The sequence below is a fragment of the Pholis gunnellus genome (assembly GCF_910591455.1).
Source record: "Pholis gunnellus genome assembly, chromosome: 20".
NCBI classification, from domain to species: domain Eukaryota; kingdom Metazoa; phylum Chordata; class Actinopteri; order Perciformes; family Pholidae; genus Pholis; species Pholis gunnellus.
This window is the reverse complement of record NC_136547.1, coordinates 15,158,225-15,179,408: the sequence shown is the minus strand read 5'-3', so window position 1 is coordinate 15,179,408 and position 21,184 is coordinate 15,158,225. Positions and strand designations below refer to the sequence as shown.

Sequence of the window (21,184 nt, the reverse complement as noted above, 5' to 3'; positions counted from 1 at the left end):
ATTACCTGTAACTTGTCAGTGGAATCTGCACACAACAACGAGGAGCGCTGGCTCGTTAATGAATGAATAGGAGATCAGAAGTATCTAAGTAACTACAGCCCATTCACCGGATTTAGATTCCATGTTATCTTCGGAGATGTCGACAGAAAGCGACAGATCTGTTGTGCGGAACAAGATCAGCGTAATCTTTAAATGCGTCCTCCAACAAACCCAACCGTCCTTCTTTCTAAGAAGATTAGTACAAGAAATTCAGGCAACATGAGCATTCACTTCCTTGTTGTGACTTTGACGTATGTACGTCGCAGGTTTATACTGTGCAGCTGAATTGTGGGTACTGTAGTTAAACAATATTTCTCCAGCGAGCTTTCTACGAATATTTTTAAAACGCTATTTATCAAAATGAAACAATATTACGTTGAGTTTAATTGTCAAGCTATATGTGTTATAGTGCAGTTTCACTGGAAAATGCTATTATCACAGCTTGTGGTTCTTTGATAACACATTAGCTTGCATAGGCTACCAGCTGTCAAATGTGCCCTGCCCAGTTTTCCTTTCTGTCTCGCTATTATCCAATCATGTTCTACTATCCCAGAAAAGAGGCGGGCTGTGGGTCGAATTTGGCCAATCATAGCTTGGCATTCCCCCCCCTTGCCAAAGCCACCTATGATCGCTAGCTTGATATCCATTCAGGAAGAAGCGGGTCTGGTTAGCTTAGCTAGCCTAGCTTGCCAAGAATCCTTATAGTGCAAAAATGGCGTCGGTCAACCCGTTTAATCACAGTGATTCTGAAGAGGAGGCTGAGCGGCGACCCAATGAAACAGTTGACACAGAGAGAAGTCCCAGTGATGGGGCGCCAGGGCCGCCGCCAGGTAATCCTTTCTCTCCGCCTGCGGACGCCGAGCCCCCGACACTTCTGCTGTCTAGCAACCGGACGAGCCCCAGTGGTGAGGGCTCGGTCTCGATCGCGGCCACCACCGCTATGGCAGGCACCACAGAGACACGGTTATCTGTGGACGGTATTGCCGCACAGCTATTACGGGACCAATACATCCTCACGGCCCTGGAGTTTCACACAGAACTGTTGGAAGCAGGCAGAGAGCTTCCGAGGCTGCGGGATTATTTCTCTAACCCTGGCAACTTCGAGCGTCAGAGCGGCACTCCGCCTGCCAAAGATCAGGTACTCGGACCTGGAGGACCGCTGAGTAAGTAACGTCGGCTGCTCCCAGTGCTAGTCACGTAGCTGTCGGCTAGCTCTGTCTTTAATGCTGCATTGTACAGAGTTAGCCCACTGGCTACCTAGCGTTATCTTAAAACCCCTAGCTTCGATAGCCAATAAATCATGAGATAACCGCCTGCTGCACCTGCCCTTCTGGTCGAGGGCCCGCAGTCAACAAGCGGGTTTCGAGGGTCAGCTGTGCTGGCTGACATTCAGACTACATCATCACAGGAATGCTGTTATGTTACATCACACCATCTAGCCGGACGAGATGGACGAGTGATACATATGTCATTGAGCTCTGTAGGGAAATACACGTTCACTTGTCTTCACTTGTCACTTCGGTTTATTGATCAAGGGTGTATATCTATAGCACCCTCTTCCCCTTACAGACTTCCGTGTGGGAATAATCTGCAGTATGATGTGGTGACTGAAGAGTCTGGACAGATAAACAAATATGCTATGCAAATTGTAACCATGGTGACAGCCCAATGCACACATAAATAAAGCCTGCTATAATCAAATCAGTGTTTTAGTTTCCGAATGGCTCACAATATTTACAGTCTCTCATGACACAGTACTGCATTTGTAACTTGTACTCTTTTGGATCATCAACAAGGCCAGATGATGCATTTTCATTGTATAAACATTTGGCAGCTTTCCAGCGGAGGGAACAACAGCATGTATAAATACATGCTGAAGAAAGAGATGATCTGGTTTTATAACTAGAAGATTTATTTTCTCTCATTTAGATGCAGTAGCAATGGACAAGAAAACCTGGTGTCTCAGGAGGCTGTTGTATAGTCTTGAGTGTGGATCAAGGCAACTGTCCCAAGACAACAAGCCCCTACCTGACCCGGCCCTGTAGAATTAAATACTTGCATAGACGGACTTGTACGTTTTTAGAGACCACAGCATCAAACATAAAGTGTGAGCTGTGTGTGTTAGTTGCAAAGGTCTGGTTGTTGTCTTATCATACAAACGCTTAAAAAAGTTCGGAGCATGGCAACCGAAAGACAGGACTTGACAGCACCCCTGCTGTGAAACTGGCAGGAAGGTTATAGAGAAACGGTGACTTCACTCTTATTAGATTGATGAGAGTAAAGCTTCATAAGAATATGACATCCCAGATTCCTGATAAGTCAAATCTACCATCATCAGACGGAAAAATTAAGCAGCTGATGGAAGTTGTTGAGGGAGAAGGCGATGGACTTCAGGCTTGTTTATGCTTAGCCTGAAAGTGTTCACACACCCAGTGACAGTTAGCTATAAGCATTGCAGTAAGCATGTGAATGGACGATGACTGTGTTACAAGCAGTATCATCTCTGCAGCTGTTGCTCTAAGCCACTTGACACAACAAGGCATCTCTCACCACCTTGCTAATTTGCAGCAAGGGAGCGTGAATGGTTCTCTCTCCACCCCTCATTGGCGAGTCAGGTCGTAGTTTGCTCTTTTGATGCAAGGAGCTTTTGAGTCATTTAAATTGCCACGTGCGAGGTTGCCGGTCAGCTGTCACATTTAAGAAGTTGGTGTTGTTTTTTCACATCAGTATGGGACACCAGAAAGCGGCTCTCTGAACATGAATCCAAAAGTAAAGTTGTAGTTGCAGGCCCTTACCATCTGCTACTTCAAATAGGCCACATTGTCGCTTCACATAAAAAGTTCAAGGCTCTTGTTGTTTGTAACCACTATTTATGTCTTCTCTCCTGTTATAAATCTGCAAAGTTGGCACAAAGGCACTCCGGGTCAAACACAAGCCACTGTCAGCCTGTTGAAACAATCCTGCCATGTGTACCTCTTCCTCAGTAGCACTGCCTATTAGTTGGCCCAAACTGACATTCACTCTCCGTCTGGGGCAGGGAGTTGGTATTGTGTGTGTGTGTGAGAAGGGGATTAATGATATTTGTGGAGTGTTGGCTTAGCTTCATGTAGTTCTGGACCTGCACAGAGTGGCTGCCTGTTCATTACTCTCTGCCTTTAATTAAACTGTGTGTGTGTGTGTGTGTGTGTGTGCGAATGAATGCATGCAGGTGGTTCTGTGCATTTGAAAGAGTTATATGTGCATATGTCTTAGCAGTGGAGCAGATCACAATGAGGGTTTTATTGTTTGGTACCTTTTTCATTGTGAGTTGGCACAGCATACTAAATATTCCACAGAAACTATGTCACTGTGTAGTCACACCAATTCATCACCTAGTCTACTGTTAACTATGGAATATATATTCGCAAATATTCAGTTCATTTACACGTAGGATTAGTGTGGTTTTAAACTAGAGCCATGTTCCAGGTGACAGTCATGCCCAGTTTATACACAGGCTTATTGATCGTTACATTTCATTGAATATATTATCGTATTATTAATGTTGAAATTGTGAGACAAACGTCCGTACAGGTTTCTGTGCCTGCCTGTGCATCCTTTCAAATTAAATCCCATTGTTTCCTCCCCAATTTATATTTTGGAAATAGCTGACAGTCTTTCCATTAAAGGAGCTTGCGGGCTACACTGTGGCCATCCATCTTCTCTTGCCTCTGTGTGTATCGGCTCTTTTTAATTGTATCTCTTTGTTCTCGAACCAAACTCTTGCTCCTTTCCCTGTCGCCAATTTATCAAGCTGCCCGGAAGGATTGCAATGAAGAGGTGACAGTCTCAAGTGTCAAATCCATCACAGTCAAGGCAATACACGCCACAGGCACAGAATCAAATAGTTGGCCATGAAGAAATGCTTGTTTTGTGCAATTTTGGCCCACATATGTGCATGCTCCTTCACTTTGTGGAATTACAGGGGTTTCTTTTCTCCCTCACAGACGCATTCATACAAACACCAAATTCACCAAATAGATTTCAGCCACCTACAGCAATCCTCAAACATTATCAGGAAGTAAGGACAGCTGGAAGCATTCTCCATAGAAAGAAGGGTTAACCTGACATCAACAAGACAGAACGTTGTCACACTCTCAGCCAGATCAGAAGCACACTCACTGTGCACTCACTGTAATGAGAGGGTGACATCCATTTTAACATGTGACACACACGCATAAACACACACACACACACAGAGGCGTTGTGAAGCTCAAAGTGGGGGGGGGCTCCGGCCACTTGGCAGTGATGACACAGTCTATCTCGTGGCTAATCCAAAAATGTGCTCAGAGGTGGATCGTCGGTGGCCGGTTGACACAGAAGATCAGACAGCTAGCAGTCAGCGACCTGCTAAGGCACCCTCCTGTTATTCAAAGCAACCATGCACTCAATTAGGCCTAACTTTAAGCCTTAATATCATTTAAATGAACCTCAAGTGGCCATTCCAGGAACTGCAGTTTTGAGCAACTCTGCGTTGGCTTCAGCACCAGATCATCCCACCGAGAGAAAACGCAGTACTCTCAGGTCAAGAGAGGTCTCAAAAGCCTGAAGTCTTTTAGGTCAAAGCAAAGCAGCTAGTCTCCAAGCTACATTTGGCGTGACCTTCCACTGTATCAGAGGTATCGGAGAACAAATAGTCCAATCTTGCACTTGTTCTGAGGTGGAGGAAAACGAACACCATCGGCTAAGCTACCAGGCCAGCCTACCTCAGTGAAATAGGAGGACAAGTATGCTTATGCGTCAGCTTCATCTGCTCTTCGAGTGAACAATGCCTACTGTTAGTTTTGAAATGGGTGTTTCCATAAAGTAAAGGTCTTAGCAAAGTGAACATTTTATGATTGATTTGTTTTCCCACATGTGCAGTGACTCATCTGTTTCCTGGCTGAAGTATAAACCTTCCCACATAGTTTTTAAAAGGTCTCTGCTTTTAGCTGAATTTAACAAAGTTTCCATCTGTTTGGTCGAAGAGCGGCCCATTGGTTAGTCACCTGCACTGAACTAGAGCCAAGTGTTAGCATGCTTCCAGCCTGGTTAAGGGTCCTCAAGCAAAATACTAAATCCCTACCGCAGCGGGGCTACCGTTGTGTCCTTCAGAGAGGGAACATTTCTTCAGCGTCATTGCATTCCTGTCACATGTTTAACAGTGGACTCATCTAGTTGTGTGGATTGTATACTTGTCTCACTATTGTCTCCGTCTTTGTGTCTCTGTTCAGATCGAGCAAACAGCATCAGCACCTTGGACTCTCTGGACTTTGCCCGTTACTCAGATGACGGCAACCGAGAGTCGGACGAGCGACTCGCAGGTGAGATGAACCGTAGTGCCAGAGACCCGGCTCACCGCGGGGACGTAACAAAATTAGGAGGAATAGGCATTGACAGAACGGGAGGATGGCGTCGAAGGAAAGACAATAACAGCTGCATCACAGCCTGTATAATAGTGATGTCAGGGTAACCCGAGCCACCACAAAGTTTAAATATGGATTCATTCTGATGTTGTCACAGTGACACTGCTGTATGTGAGCTGCTTTAATAGGGATGACAAAATAATGAGCGTCGGTATTCTAACACATTTGATGTCAGAGTCCACACTAAGAGTGTTTTTACGCAATCACACTGTTTTTAGGAAGACTTAGGTTAATTAACAGATCTTTTTTTTTTTGTAAAACGTGTCAACATGTCCCACTTCCAACATGCTGTATGTTTCACTCTTTAACTTGGTTGAGGTGTTTGTGCCTCTTCCCATCAGCTCTCACCCTGTGGAGTCAGTCTGTAGTAGTTTTGGTGCGGGAGCTGTCTCAAAATAGTTTGGAGTCGCACCCCCTTCCCCCTGTGGCTCTGTCGTGACACACCGTTACATAGTCTTTGCCACATATACATTAACAGTCGAGTCTGACGCCGATGGCGCCTCATCACAAAGCGCTGGTTTTAAGAGCAGCTGCTTGGTTAAGAGCAGCTTGTTGTTTTCCACTCAGATATTGTGTGATGAGTGTTTTTACACTGCTAACTAAAGGAAAACAAACGGGTAAATACGCCTCTTCACATTAATGCAGACGGGACAGTGCTGTCATGCAGGGATAATTGTATTATGTTAACTTTATCTCCCTCCTGTTTTCATCTTTCTATTTTATAATTACTTTTTAGCCCTGCACATTATGCCATAGTATAGGTGGTTAATAATAATAATAATAATAATAGTTAACATTATCCATTGCCAGCTTAGTCTGGAAAAGCCCCAATCCATAACTACAGAATGGAATTGTGCACAAACCGTGGCATATTTAGTTATTTACGTTTTAGATTGTTTTGTCCTACTGTACATCAGTGCTAAGCATGAAAACTAGTGTCTTCCTGTATTGTAAAATGTTTTTTTTTTTTTTTTTACATGTCTATAATTTAATATACATATTGCATTATTAGAGTAGAAAAAGGATAACATAGTCTTAAGTTTAAACTGTGAACAGGGAACTAGTTTTGTTATGGTTTGGGGCTTTTAACAGTCTATAAGAACATACTGACATGCGGTACATTAATGCATTGTAAGGGCACATTTAAAACCATGCAGCAGAGATATTGGTTCCATGCTCCCAACTACAAAATATGCATCTTTTCAAAAATTACTATTACTCACCAAATTGGCACCTTCCCCCCACCTTCTCCTCCCTCTTCACCCACCCCCACTCTCATCCCCTGAAACTGTTCTTCTTGCCAAGATGCCTGCCCCCAGCTGTCTGACTCTGGGTTTTCTGGCTTTCTCCTGACGTTGATCAAACCCCAGTGACCAATACTGGACAAGTCACTCCATCCAGACTAGCTTTTTTTTTTTTTTTTTTTTTCTTTTTTTAAACCTCCCTCGTTATTCAGTTCTTGGTTTTCCATTTGTTGCGCTTGCATCCTGTGCACTCTTGATCTGCTGGGCAGGTTAGGGATGATGGAGTCAGAGTGGGTGAATTTGGTCATAAAAGTCCAAAAATATAATATTCTTAAAGTTGTGGAAAGTGAAACTTGACAATGACCTTACAGAAAAACCTTAAAGATTGATGAGCATTTACGCTTTTCATACTGGTATGTTAAGTATGAAACCTACAACACCTGTTGACCCGTAATCCTGGACATTAGGAGACAGATTTGGGGACATAATCAGGATCACATCAGATGGCAGATTTTCAGTGCACAGCTATGCAACATAGTTTTCCTGCTCCATCGCTTCTTACTTTTTGCGTGTGTTTTTTTTTATCTAACGTGTCTAAGAATATTGTGTGTTCTCTTTCTTTATTCAGAGTTAGTTTAACCTTTTCAAACTTCAATGTACAAATCAACAATTCTTTCCAAATGTTTGTTGCCTCTGATTGTATAAGACGTCAGAAACAGCTTGCTCATTTGTTTATGAATATGTTGGTTTTTTTGTTGTTGTTGGGTTTTTTTTTGTCTGAAACAGTAACATACCATATTCTAAAAGACATTTTGACTCTTGAGTTTTATAGATTGGGTTGTTCATAATATGACGGCCTATTTTTTGGCTTTCGAAGAAGTAACAACCTGAGCATTGGCTGTCCTTTGAGTGACTTGAAACCAAATTATGAATTACTTGTTAGTAAGGTATTTGCCTGGAAAACATCCTTTGTCAGACAGCTCCTAGATTGTCAAGGCTACATGTAGGTAGCTTGAATAGATTTGTTCACCTCAGCTACAATTGAAGTAGCTTTGGACTCCCATTTTTGAAGTCGGTCACATCAGTGCTGTTAATGGGAGGCAAACGAGGGCAGGAAATCCTACCATTGAGACGTGTCTCAATGCATTACACACATCGAGCCGGCTTTACCATGATCCTCTGCTGCATGCGTTCCTTAGACCCATGATTTGCATGTACCCCCTTTTGTTGTTTTGTTTTATGACTCTTACAATCTTTCGTGTGGTTGTTTTGTTTTTCATGCCCATCTTTGTTTTATTTGTTTGTTCCCTGTCTTTGGTTGGATGCATTTCCTGTGTGTGTGTGTTGTCACTTCCTGTCCAGTGCTGGAGTTTGAGCTACGGAAAGCAAAGGAGACCATTCAGGCTCTGCGCGCCAACTTGACTCAGGCAGCAGGTGTGGCGTACTTTTAACTTCTTCTCCACCTGAACCCTCTTTTGTTACAGCTTTCACTCTTTTTTTATTTCTAAGAGAATTCCACTAGATGAATAACACTCAGCATCCTTTCAAACTCATCTAAAATCTTCTCAATTTCTCAGAGAGCGAAGGTCCCTCTCAGGAGAGAAAAAACTTCAAGTCAAGTCCTGAAATTCAGGTGGGAAATGTGTTAAGTGTTAAAAGATTTGTGAATTCCTTTCCTTTTTCAAATGACTCAAGAGATGAAATGTGTTCCTTTAAACCCTGTGATGATATTACTGCTAGACTTTGAGTGAGTCATTTCACAGCTTCTCTTTCCTCTCTACCTCAGGAGCCTATTCGCCCACTGGAGAAAAGAGCCTTAAACTTCCTTGTAAATGAATATTTATTAAAAAATGAACACAAACTCTCATCCATCACCTTCTCTGATGAAAATGATGATCAGGTAAAGATTTTTCTGGCTGAATGACAAATATCTGAATGGAATACCTTTTTTTTTTTTTTGTAGTCATTTATTTCTGACTGCTTCTTAATACAAAGTGTATGTTTTCCGAAGGCGAAATAGGAGGTATCAGACTTGTGAGCTTCAGGGCACTGGTCTGAGAGCTGTGGTAGGGTCATGTGACCATAAATAAATTCAACAACTGGGATCAGCTGTCCTGTTCTGAGCCTGCATGAATTCCTGCTTTGTCTATGCAGAGGACACACACCCGTCCGCCACAAATTGTTTATTCATTTGTTTTTGTTTTTTAAATGCATTTGCAGGACTTTGAGTTGTGGGATGATGTCGGCCTCAACATCCCAAAACCCCCCGACCTGTTACAGCTCTACAGGCACTGTGGTACCCCTCTCTCTTCTCCCCGGGACATGGCTGATGTGTCAGTAGGGGTGGAGTTTGGCGATCTTCCAGGAAACTGCATTGGCCAAGATCTCCCCAAAAAGCTTGACCTCTCACATCAGGTTGGTGTGTATGTACGTGTATGGGTTTGATTCAGGGATATACAGTTCTTCATGAGCTGAACCATCCATCCATCAATGTTGGATTTTTGGCAATCAGTCAGGTACTTTCCTTTTGGCTGCATCAAGAGCTTTGTGATCACAACATTGTTGCTATTCCAAAGCAGAGATGGGCACTCCATTATCATGGACACACAGCCCTGTTTGCTCTCTTTCTTTAACTGAAAATGTGCATTTACACACTCTTAGAGAGGCAGCGGCAGTTTCCCCTGAAGGTCAATTGCTTTGACTCGTTACACAAACGTACTGGAGGCTGTCTACTGAGCTTGAATGATGATGATGAAAAACTTAATGGCCCCTTCTACATTCACATTGTTTTAGTAAAAGGCTGTGGAACGAATTGAAAAGTTATTTCAATAAAGTCTGAGGTATTGCCAATTCATGAAGAGTTTTCACTCGGTGGAGAAACACAGTCTTCCGCTGGTGTAATGAAGTGTCTGTAAAAGCTTTTTGTCCCTCTATAGCAGCAGACAGAAGTTGTCCAAGAGTTGGAATACCAGATAAGCCTCCTCAGCAATGAGAAGCAGAGCCTCGCTGAGCAGATCAAGAAACTGCAGAGGTGTGTGTGCCTGAGTGCATGTTTGTGCTAATAATGTGCTTGTATAAAAGTGAATCAGTCAGAATGTAAAAATGCATTGTGAGTTGTGCTATATGTCTTATTATGTTCACTGTTAGTATGCTATGGTGCTGACACAGTTTCACCTATTTATAACAATCACTTGCCATTACAAGAGAAACAATACCACTAGAGAAAAAGCATCCATGACAATCTGCATGTGTATTCAGCACTTCAGTACACATTATTACCATAACTGTGACCGAAACCGGCCATGAGGTAGAACCAGTATGGACATCCTAAGCACTGCACTGAATTACAGAGGAAACTCTCTGCTGATACATTAGTGGAGTCTATTTTCATTCCTTGTGGAATAATTAAGATTCAGAAAGATTTGCTTTACCACCATCCGAAATTGTTGAGGCATTTTACATGACTGCTCCACCACTACTTTTGGATGGAAGACTTATGTCTTGTTGACTCACTTCTTCACTAATGAGAGTCATGTGGTGTTTTCTGACCGTGTCCTTTCATGTCTTCGTTCATCTAACCCCCACAGTGAGATTCAGACACTGAAGAGGACCGTCTCCTCCCCACTTCCGGCCAATCTGGACCTGGGCTCCCAGAAGACATCTAACCCCTCCTCCTCATCCACCACCACCAACACTTCCTCCACTGACCCTCTCTCTGTGGTATGTGGTCAATTTGAATACGTAATGCACAGACTTGTGTTAATAGTACCAGTGTCTTGGAATAAAAGAAGTGATATTTTCTTTTTTTCTTGATGTAGTCTGACAGAGGCCCGGACATTTGACCCATTCATTCCAACTTAATCTTGTTTTACCCTCAGCCTCCCACAGATAACGGCCAGTATCTGGACATCCGGGGGGTTTCAGAGCCTGAAACCAACCCGGACCCCTCCTCTACTCAGACCATTTCACAGCCTCGCCCACATTCCCTTCATGTGCTTAAGAGTCGGCCTCCTGTCCAGTTTGCTCAACCTAACAGGTGAGTCCTGAAAATTCAGTATATACTACGACACAATAAAAACTTGCAATTCTCGTGTCAGTAATGACGTGTTTGTCGGTGTTGCTTGGTTAACGTTACAAATGATAAGTTAGATCCTCTAAATCAAGCCTTTCAGAGTTTTCAGGTGGTACTTGAAAATAAACTGAAAATAATATTCAGTATACTCGGTACCTCTCAGTGTAGTTACTAGATGTAACCACTAGATGGAGGTAGTTATCAGCCTGTGCAGCCACAATGGACAATTCCAACAGCACTTACTGGCTGTTGGCTGCCCTCTTGAGTGAAAATGTAACTTACTGAACTCTCTCAGAGCACAGAGCAGCCCTGGTGGGAATTGAACTTTTGACTTTTGGTCACGTACAAACATTTCTTACCACTCTGCCACCCATGCTGTCGTATATTTAGTGCACCGACATCTAGTGAATGGTGAACCCGGTGAATGGAGTACTGTGTTTTCTATATACCTTCATATTGTCTTATATTTCCCTTTTTTTATCAGATTCATACAGTTCCAAAAATGTAGCAGCAAAATACAGTTATCCATCATCTGCTACTGTAACAAGTCAATAGCTAAGAACGCCTTTATGTTTAAAGCTCCCTCTGATTGGAATAATCTACCTGTGAATATTCGATCCATAGCATCTTTCCAACTGCTGTCTTCTTATTATAGGATCAGTTGAGCATATCCATAAAGACATCTCTATAATTATGTCTTATGGCTTCATTACTTAATGCTATCACTGACAGTAATGCTTTTCTTTAACCTTTGAAAGAATTATCCATTTTGCTATTTTAGTTTTTTGTTAAATGTTTTGTCTAATTGTGCTTGTATTGTATAATTGTCATTGTGGACCCCCTTTGAAAACGAGATGGTACATCTCAAGGGGTTATTCCTAATAATGAATGTCTTGTAGCCAAACTCCATCTATCTATAGATTTGTTTTTTATTCCACTAAAATACACTGCAGTGACATGGGAGAGCGGCTCCACTGAGCTCTCTGGCAGGATGGCCCAGTCCTCAATCATTCCGTGGTCAGGCCAAACTCCATCGCTCTCGTGGAGTACAGATCGAGCGGTGCAGACTGTACTGACTGTGTTTTTTTTTTACTCTTTTTTGTTTGTGGTGTCGCAGAAAGTTATCCCCGGCCTTCCTGCAAGCCCTGCTGTCCTTCTGCAGAATGTGCTCCGACAGCCGCCTGGGAGCAGAGGTCAGCACATTGTCACGTAGAAGAGTACTTTTGTGACCACGTACAGTACGGTACATAACGCCCCTCTCATTTCCAGGTGTCTCGCATAGCAGACAGCGAGGAGAGTGTGATGTTAATGCTGGGCCGCTGCCTCCCTCACATCGTCCCTAATGTCCTTCTTGCTAAACGAGAGGTAACCCCACTTCTGCCGCTGCTCCTCTTCTCCTCCTCCTCCCTCTTGATTGTTGTCGTCTTCACGGGCTTCTGCACAATCCAATAGATACACACACAGCAGCAGGGCTAAGCAAGGTGAAAATGTAAGGGAAGCTGTCGAGAGGACAGTCATCTTCAGCTTGTCAAAATTCCCATCCAAACTATGTCTTCGTTGATGGGCAGTAAATCAATTCTTAACTTTCATCATGTGTATCCCCTTCAGCTAAGGGAGTTATTATTCTGCTGGTGAGTCACCCATTTTACCATCTGCTATTGTGAGAAAAATGTAGTTCCGTTTGCTCTGAAAGAACACCACCCTCTCCTTGGTTTGTGCCACAAGGCATTCCCAAAATCCAACTAACATCCGATGTAGTGTTTCACACCCATGAAGAGGCTTCCAGTGTTCTTGGCAGCGGTCTAGAAAGCTTGATTGCTGGTTTCTTTATGATAGTCGTACTGAAGTATCACATCGTATGTGCTAATGCTGCACTTAGCATCTTTCTCCTTGTTACCCCCCCCGGATGTGACTGTCTCTTCTTCCAGCTGTATAAATACGGAGCTCATTTAGACATTTGCAGTGCCAATCTCATAACCTGCAAATACCCAGCTGACTTGTGTCTATCTATTGATTGGGAATTTCACCTTCTTTTGTGATGGCGTTTGTTTTCACCAGTGTCATCATGTCCCTTCTGCTGTATTTGTCCCCCACTCATGTTTGCTGTCCTTTTGCCTTCACTGGTTTTATTTTTACTCTTCTCTTTTCGTCTCACTCATTCTCTCACTCTCATGCATGCCTCTCTTCTAGAGAATGGTTGCACATCTTTGCCAGGTGAGTCTTTCACGCACTCATCTGCATGGTTGTCACATGACCTGTAGACCTAAAACATGTAACTTATGCCCTGCTCCTGTTGGCTACAACTGCTGCCACATTAGGGTCTAACCTGCCATAATTCTATTTTTTATTTATAAGCTTTGTAGTGCTGGCATTTCTGTAGAGTGACTGTCGTTAGGCAGTCTTGCATTGTCTTAAAACGAAATATGAAAACGTATTTATACCCAAAATGTGAACTGATATGCAAAGACGGCTTAAGGTATGCAGTTTTAGCCAAACAGTGAGCGGGTCATGTACTGTATGTCTCTTAACCCCAGTGTGTATTTACTCCTTTTTTTATTAGTTCCCTGATTTATCTGCTGTGGCGTTTGAGATTCTGGAGTGATTTTAATTCATCTTGTAACATTACCTCGCACCTTTTTAAAAGTAGCTTAATGCTATATATTCTAATGGCTAAATAAAACCAAAGAAAAGAGTTTGTTTTTGTTGTCCTTGCCATGAGGTGTGCAGGGCGTCCAGGTAACTAAATGTAAGAGATTTTTAAATGGATTAGGCATTCGCAAGCGATTACTCCCTCCAAGCTGTGATGCAGACACCTGCACAGGTGTTCCGCCCAAACAGAACTGCTTGCATGCAATTTGTGTCTGTGTGTGTGTGTGTGTGTGTGTGTGTGTGTGTGTGTGTGTGTGTGTGTGTGTGTGTGTGTGTGTGTGTTTCCACATGTGTACAAATACTATGTGCTTGAATTTTGCACACAGTATATTGTAACTTGATAAGACACAAAATTGGAGTGTTTTGAAAGAGGTAAGTCTGGTTGGAGTAGTTCCCAGTCGGGCTGCTTTGCATATCATAGTGGTTATGTTGCTTTAGTCAAACTCTGACAGTTAAGAAGAACTTAATCTCTTTGCAAAATCAGGATAAACAAACTGGGGGAGAGGATGACAAAGATTAACACACAGAACATTTAAGCCTCTGGGTCTGAGTGGTGTGGACTTTGTTCTATATCCGTTAGATTCCCCGACCATGACATTGAGTGTACACACACACACACACACACACACACACACACACACACACACACACACACACACACACACACACACACACACAGCTGCTCACACTTCCATCTTGTAACTTGAGGCTTTCTTACCACCACAAGCCTGGAGAGGAGGCACACCTTTAGTTGTCTGAATGTGACACCCACTTAAGAACAAAAGGTGTTTGACTTGAAACGGTGGAATGATGCGTTAAAACTCTGCCTGCCACCTGGCTGTAATATCAGTCAGTCACTGTAAATCATTAAACATTATGTTTTTCTTCAATATACTGTGTTGTACACTAGCATAATGCAATGGGCTTGTATTTTCCTTTTGTTATGGTGGAAAAGGCTTGATTTGGGGTAATTTGTTACAGCATTTTTTTTTCTTATCCAATTGAATATACAGTAAAGGATGAGTCTAGTGGTATCACCATGAAGATACTAAATGTATCCTGTAAGGGTTGACTTCCCTTTTCTACTGGCCAGATTAACTGTGATGTTTAACGAACTACTCGAAAGACGAGGAACATGGACAGTTTTATCAGGGCTGTTACGAGAATAAAGATTAGGCGTTAAGTTATAACTGAAATGACAGACCTTGTTTACATTGTGCTGTGCGTTTGTACTCAAGTCAAAAAAAACAAAAGGAAAACCAACTGAAAAGAATAGGCACCTGGAGGACAGAAGACCATGCAGGAGGCTACAAATACTATAATAACGGCCGCATTCTGCACAAACATCAGCCATGCTTAATTTGCATACAATAGTGCATCAACAATCACTCACGACTGCAGTTTGATTTTGTGGCTGTTGCAGCACCAAATACAAGTCGTGTAATCGTTATGAGCCCATCGTGAAGCATGCAAATACAGTATACAAATTGTGTCACCAAAATGTACAGGCTGTCTTCCTTCTGGCTTTACAACCTCACAACATTGAGCATGATTTTTTTCTCCCTGTGAGATATTATTGTTTTTTTTCTCTTGAGCCTTTTGCATAAACCTGTGCATTAATACAGCAGTGATTGTGAGGCCATAGTGATACTGCATGTGTATGGACAAAGAGATTGTTATTGTTTTTTTAATTTTTTAATTGTTTTTATTTTCTATTGATATTAATGTCAGGTCTTTATTTGAAATATTTGAATGTGAGACAGTTACAAAGAAATTACATTTTAAAAAGAATGTGGAAAGTGCAACATTTGGATGCGGCACATAGTGGTCCTTGGACTGAAATGTGCAGTTGCTCTGCTTTTTGGAGTAAAGCATCAGGCCCCCTGGCCTCAAGGTCCTGGCGTCGTGCTGTCCACTCATACCTGCCCACAATGTTTATCCAGGACTGGTCAGATGTTTAACCTCCTGAAGGAGTCTTCACATCAGTAACACAGGAGTTCACACAGAAATAGAACAGGATCAGCGTGGGTTCTGGCCTTTTCAGATGTGTGCTGAATTCCTTCATTTGTTTTATCAGGCCAGTGCTGTTAAGTCTTAAAAAATGTCTCTCGTAAAGATGTATGGTATTTTCGGAGACCAGAATATTATTGAATTTCCCTCAATAGAGTTCATTTGCTGGTTTTTGACACTTGAACTGATATTCACCCATATTGAACTCGTCATGTAACCACTTAAAATGACCCTCTGATACTTAAATGTCATATTTTTACTTTTTAAAAGATAGCCAACATGGCACGGACTTCCGAGGGCTGGTCCACTATTTAGTGAGTGACTCATCACAGCCTTTAAGTCTTTAAGTGTCTCTGTCGGGTCCATATGCTGGTCCAGCCTTTGGGTTTTACTCGTTCTTCCAGCACTTGGCAGGAAATTATAATATCTTCTTGGGGAAAAAATGAAAGTTTGTTTGAGAAAAAAATGAAAGTTTGTTTAAAAAAAACCCAACATATTTTTAACTCTGTATGCACTCTCTAATTTGGGTGTATGTGGCTGGAATGTAAGACTGACCACAGTTTGGCCATGGAGGCCCTGTATCAAGGGCAGCTGAGCTCTCTCCCCTCTGGCAGGAAGGTCCATAAACTCTATCTGAACTCTGTCATAGAACTGTGTTGTAGTAGAGGAACTCGTGCAATATGTATAGACCTTTTCATTGCCATTCGGGTTCTAGGCCACAGCTTTGGTCCAGGATGACTTCCTGTCAGCTACTGCATTAACAGACATTTGTTACCTAGTTTGAAAAGGTCTATATGTGTGTCTGTCTAAATGCAGCTGTGTCTGGGTGTGTGCATGCACTATTTAAGTTTCTCTAATTGTATGTACGTGACTCCAAAGCCCAAATGAGTCAAGGTATGACACCAACAAGGTATTGGAGGTAAGCATGTTTTCACTGGTGTTGACGGACTCCTGTTGGTTCCCTGTGTGTCTCCCTGTGACTTTGCCCTATTCTCTCCTCTTTTTTGAGACGCACCTTCTTACCCTTTCCTACTTCCCGTCCTCCATAGACTTCCAGGCCTGCTTGACTGCTGCCGACAATCTCTTCCCTTTTGTGTGCCAACCCGCGCCCTCCTATTGTAAAGTAATCTAAACTGATGCCACTTGTCTCTCTGTGTCTTTCTCATCGCTTCTCCTTCAGGAGTTGATCCCGCTCATCTTATGTACCGCCTGCCTTCACCCGGAGTCTAAAGAGAGGGACCAGCTCCTCCACATCCTCTTCAACCTAATCAAGAGACCAGATGATGAGCAGAGGTTTGTGTTTTGTAGACACAGCAATATGCGTATTAGTTTATTATGGTGGATGATCGACCTCTTACCAAGATACCATTGATTAGCCCCATTAGTGAGACACTAAATGACCGTATCCTGTTGTTGTGTTTCCAAAGACAAATGATCTTGACGGGGTGTGTTGCGTTTGCGAGGCACGTGGGTCCCACACGTGTCGAGGCTGAACTACTTCCTCAGTGCTGGGAACAGGTACAGGACACAGGTTGTCTTTGTTATTGAATATGATGTCACTGATTTTCTGCAATGTTGAAACAAGAAGCGCTTCACCAAAATTAAATTTACTATATTTATCCCGTTAAGGGGGAAATTGGTCTCTGCATTTGACCCATCCCTGTATATAGGGAGCAGTGTGCTGCCTAAGACAGGCACCCGGGGAGCCGTTAGGACACATGAAGTGTCCAAGGATTGAACCTTCGACCTTGCGGTTACCAGACAACACTCTTAAGCCCGTGAGCCACGGTCGTCGCCCCACCAAGTTACACTTCATGGGGGATGTTCCTCTGTTCAATGTTGTTGTATTTGCATATTCTGACTCAGAAAATCCCTATTATTGCCTCCATGGTGTCCCTGACTTATATGTGATAGCAGTCTTGTTTTCAATGCCACCTGTGTCGCCTCAGGCAACATATTTATGGGAACAACAGCTGCCAGAAGTTTGGAGGCTGAGAATTTGCCCAGAGACCAATAGCGGTTTCCACAGGGTCAGCATGTTGATGATATTCAAGTTGTTTCCATTCCACCGTGGCTGCCCTCCAGTCTACTTCCCTCCTCTTTTCAACTTCTGTTCCTCTATTTCTTTTTAAACGTTTTCCTCTAAATCTTGCTCTCTTCTTCTGCAGATTAACCACAAATATCCAGAGAGGAGATTGTTGGTGGCAGAGTCCTGTGGAGCCTTAGCACCATACCTGCCTGTAAGAAAATATTGTGCACACAGGATTTATTAATTTTTACATGTGTATATATAGGTGCATACAATATAACTTAGAATTCTCTGTCTCTTGCTTTCTGTCTCTGCAGAAGGAGATCCGTAGCTCCTTGGTGTTGTCCATGTTGCAGCAGATGCTCGCTGAGGATAAGGCTGACATGGTCAGAGAGGCTGTGGTCAAGAGTCTGGGTATCATCATGGGTTACATAGATGATGCCGACAAGTACTCCCAGGTTGGTGTGTTGAGAGAGGAAAGCGTGCCAGAACCTAATATAAAGTGTTCTACTTTCTTTTTCTGATAAAACAGTGTTTTAACAATAATGTAAAATAGTGAAACAGCCTTAGGGGTCTGTTAATGTTTGTGGGGTTAATCCTTATGCACATCAATGTGGGTCTCTTCCAGGGTTTTGAGCTGATGCTGCTGTCACTTGGGGACCCATCAGAGCGGGTGGTCAGTGCAGTCCACCAGGTTTTCATTCCTGCCTTTGCTGCCTGGACCACAGAGCTGGGCACCCTGCAAACTGCCCTCATCCCTTCGCTGTTGGCCCGTATAGAGAAACTACTTATGGTAAGTGCCTGTGTGCATGTAACTTCATAGAAGGGCTTAAAACCTGAGAGCCTTTCTCACCCCCTCATGTTGAGCCAAAGTCATATAAATGATTCACACAACACGGTTTGTTCAAGACATGTAATGTGCAGTAAACTAGAGGGAAACAAAATCTACAGTAGCATTAAAGTTGTGTTGATGGTACAATACATGTATCTGTGCAGACGCCTCATTGCCAAGCTACAGATATCTGCACCACACAAACAATAAATTGCACTTCAGCACTTTTTCTTTTCTCTTCTATACCTCCCTCTTTCTGTAGCAAGGAGAACATGGTCTGGATGAACACAAGCTACACGTGTTCCTGTCGGCCCTGCAGTCTCTCATCCCTCCTCTGTTTGCTGTGGTGCTGCAGAACGCACCCTTCACCAGCAGAGCCAAACTCAATGGAGACATAGCTGCAATAGAGGGTAGGAAAACTACACACACACACACACACACAGGTCAGATGTAGAAGAATTCTTAAAGCAGTTCATTTCCATTGTGTTCCTGTGCCTTTGGTCTTGTAGTCACCCGGTTCCCAAGGCCAGCTTCTCCCCTCCAGGACGTGGCAACCATCATCGGCAGCAGAGAGATGCTGAGTGCCCTGCTGCTACTCTACGACTACCAGCTAGAGCATGAAGGAACCACTGGCTGGGACAGCCTGCTCTGGGTGGTCAACCAACTGTGAGAAATGCACCCACACACACACACACAAACACGTAAAGTCATATATGTATACAGACAGCTTTGTACATGGTATCACCAGAGAATACACAAACAGTCACGCACACTGATTTCCATTTGTCTGCTGTCTCCAGCCTGCCGCAGCTCATAGAGATCGTTGGTCGCATCAATGTGGCGTCATCAACCTGCGTACATGAGTTCTCTCGCTTCTTCTGGAGGCTCTGTCGCACCTTCGGCAAGATTTTTACCAACACTAAGGTAAAACCACGTGACTCGTCAAAATTCAACATTCTCCCGACTGCACAAACGACTGCTACCACAACGCTGTTCTATAAAGTTTGAGTAGTCTGTATGCTTTGTGTAGTAATGAGAACTGTAAAAAGTAAATGTGAATTATATTTTGAATGTCGTGATGACATTTTGTTTCCTCATTCCCTCTTCAGGTGAAACCACAGTTCCAAGAGATCCTCCGACTATCTGAAGAGAATGTTGGTGAGTGCAGATTAAACCCACACAAACACACAGATGTTTCTTTGTTGTAAGATTTTCTCAGCTCCCTCAAGAGAATGTTGGTAGGTGGAGTTCAGGCGTCGACACTGTTGGTGTAAACAAGCTATTTGGAGTCAATTATGGGTGTTCCCCTCTTTCTTTTCTTTTTTTTTTTTTTATTCCGGACATGTTTCTGTAGTTATAAGAGGTGCTTGGTCTCAGTTGGCTGCCAACTGATTTAGCTCTGGTGTTGTGGCCATTTATGAAATGTGTTTTGTAACTGGGTCCCAGTCTGTTTATGTCATTGTGACCTTCCATTGCAACTGTTCTTTTCAGTAGTTTTTTTGAAAACCAAAACAATGTAGTGCATGCTGTAGACACATTGTTACATAGACAGTCAGTTTACCAAATGCCTAGCACAATGTAATAGACTGTACCTGACCTCATCATGTCCTGTCATAATGAAATGTGTGCTGGTGTATTTTTTATTTCTATGATTAATTGGGCAAAAACAGATGATGAATAGCTGTAATAGAGAATGAGTAAAGTGTGAGTGTCAAACTTGATCCACGATAGTGTACACAGGGAAATGTCCATCTCTGGGATCTTTTTCCTATTTCATTCTGGTTTTATTCCTCCTGTCAGATACTTCACCCGGAAACGATATTCTCACCAAAGCCACAGTCCCCATCTATGCCACTGGAGTGCTGACTTGTTATAACCAGGTAAGCAAATAGCAGAACACAGCCGAATAGTAGCTGACTTGAAGTTGATTTATTGAACCTTGTGGTGCTTAAATCAGTCCACAGTCAATAAGTCAACGATCTTCTCCTGTAATCAGTTGACGTGTGGAGTATTTTTTGCCCCTATACTTTTTGCCTCTATTCTTTTGTGTTATATTCTAGAATGTGAATCATGTTACATTTTGGGTAATTATTCTTTTGTCAGGAGGGAAAATCCACTCATCATGCCACCATACGTTTTTTGTTTAGATTTTAGGTTCACAAAATGATACAGCACTTGCTAAACACTGTGAACAACACATTCTCTATTTTTATTTACCTTTCAACACTTCAACAAGACAAGTTCAGAATATTAATTCCGTTTCCACTTATGTTGAAAGTGTCAAAAGATCAAAATACTCTTACTGATCTTTAGAACTTTGCACACATGTACATATTCAAATGTAGACGTTAATATTTGTTGTTGCCTACCTGATGTAACTGATAAACATTCTATAATTTCTGTACAGGACGAGGATCGCAAGTTGTTAGTGGGTTTCCTGGAGGATGTTATGACAACCCTGTCTCTGTCCCATGCACCTCTCGACAGCCTGAAGGCCTCCTTTGTAGAGCTGGGGTGAGACATGCATACACACACAAATAAATCCCTACATTACCAAACGTGGACTATCATTGTACACTATCCAAGTGTGGACCACTGTTTTTGCTCATTTAGAAAAAACTTAAATGAAAAAGAACAATTTTATTGTAAGGTTTCCTTTATAATATAATGATACCACACACATATGTGTATGACATTATCGCAAATAAATGATGCTGACCCTCGTAAAAGCTGGTTAATTCTAGTGGCTGATATGTCAGCAAAGCAAGTTTCAAAAAGAAAACTGATTTCATGAAAACTATCACAGATGATTTCAAACAATGCTGGTTAAAATAGTAACATGCTAGAGTAACTATACTGTAACTGCTC

The 21,184-nt window shown here is 42.6% G+C and overlaps 1 protein-coding gene across 4 annotated transcripts in view; it reads left to right on the top strand.

Annotated features, from left to right (window-relative positions):
- Window positions 1–729: 729 nt before the first annotated feature.
- Window positions 730–21,184, top strand: part of relch (RAB11 binding and LisH domain, coiled-coil and HEAT repeat containing) — a 30,053-nt gene continuing 9,598 nt past the window's right edge. For all 4 annotated transcript variants that reach the window (XM_079181667.1, XM_079181666.1, XM_079181668.1 and 1 more), the window contains exons 1-22: window positions 730–1,202; window positions 5,289–5,378; window positions 8,087–8,158; window positions 8,302–8,357; window positions 8,511–8,624; window positions 8,945–9,139; window positions 9,661–9,755; window positions 10,312–10,444; window positions 10,603–10,760; window positions 11,914–11,989; window positions 12,066–12,161; window positions 16,636–16,748; window positions 16,883–16,973; window positions 17,624–17,695; window positions 17,802–17,942; window positions 18,113–18,277; window positions 18,579–18,726; window positions 18,826–18,982; window positions 19,117–19,240; window positions 19,426–19,474; window positions 20,117–20,196; window positions 20,724–20,830. In XM_079181667.1, the coding sequence (XP_079037793.1) occupies window positions 752–1,202; window positions 5,289–5,378; window positions 8,087–8,158; window positions 8,302–8,357; window positions 8,511–8,624; window positions 8,945–9,139; window positions 9,661–9,755; window positions 10,312–10,444; window positions 10,603–10,760; window positions 11,914–11,989; window positions 12,066–12,161; window positions 16,636–16,748; window positions 16,883–16,973; window positions 17,624–17,695; window positions 17,802–17,942; window positions 18,113–18,277; window positions 18,579–18,726; window positions 18,826–18,982; window positions 19,117–19,240; window positions 19,426–19,474; window positions 20,117–20,196; window positions 20,724–20,830 (2,783 nt within the window). In that variant the 5' untranslated portion in view covers window positions 730–751. The remainder of the gene's footprint in view (window positions 1,203–5,288; window positions 5,379–8,086; window positions 8,159–8,301; window positions 8,358–8,510; window positions 8,625–8,944; window positions 9,140–9,660; window positions 9,756–10,311; window positions 10,445–10,602; window positions 10,761–11,913; window positions 11,990–12,065; window positions 12,162–16,635; window positions 16,749–16,882; window positions 16,974–17,623; window positions 17,696–17,801; window positions 17,943–18,112; window positions 18,278–18,578; window positions 18,727–18,825; window positions 18,983–19,116; window positions 19,241–19,425; window positions 19,475–20,116; window positions 20,197–20,723; window positions 20,831–21,184) is intronic.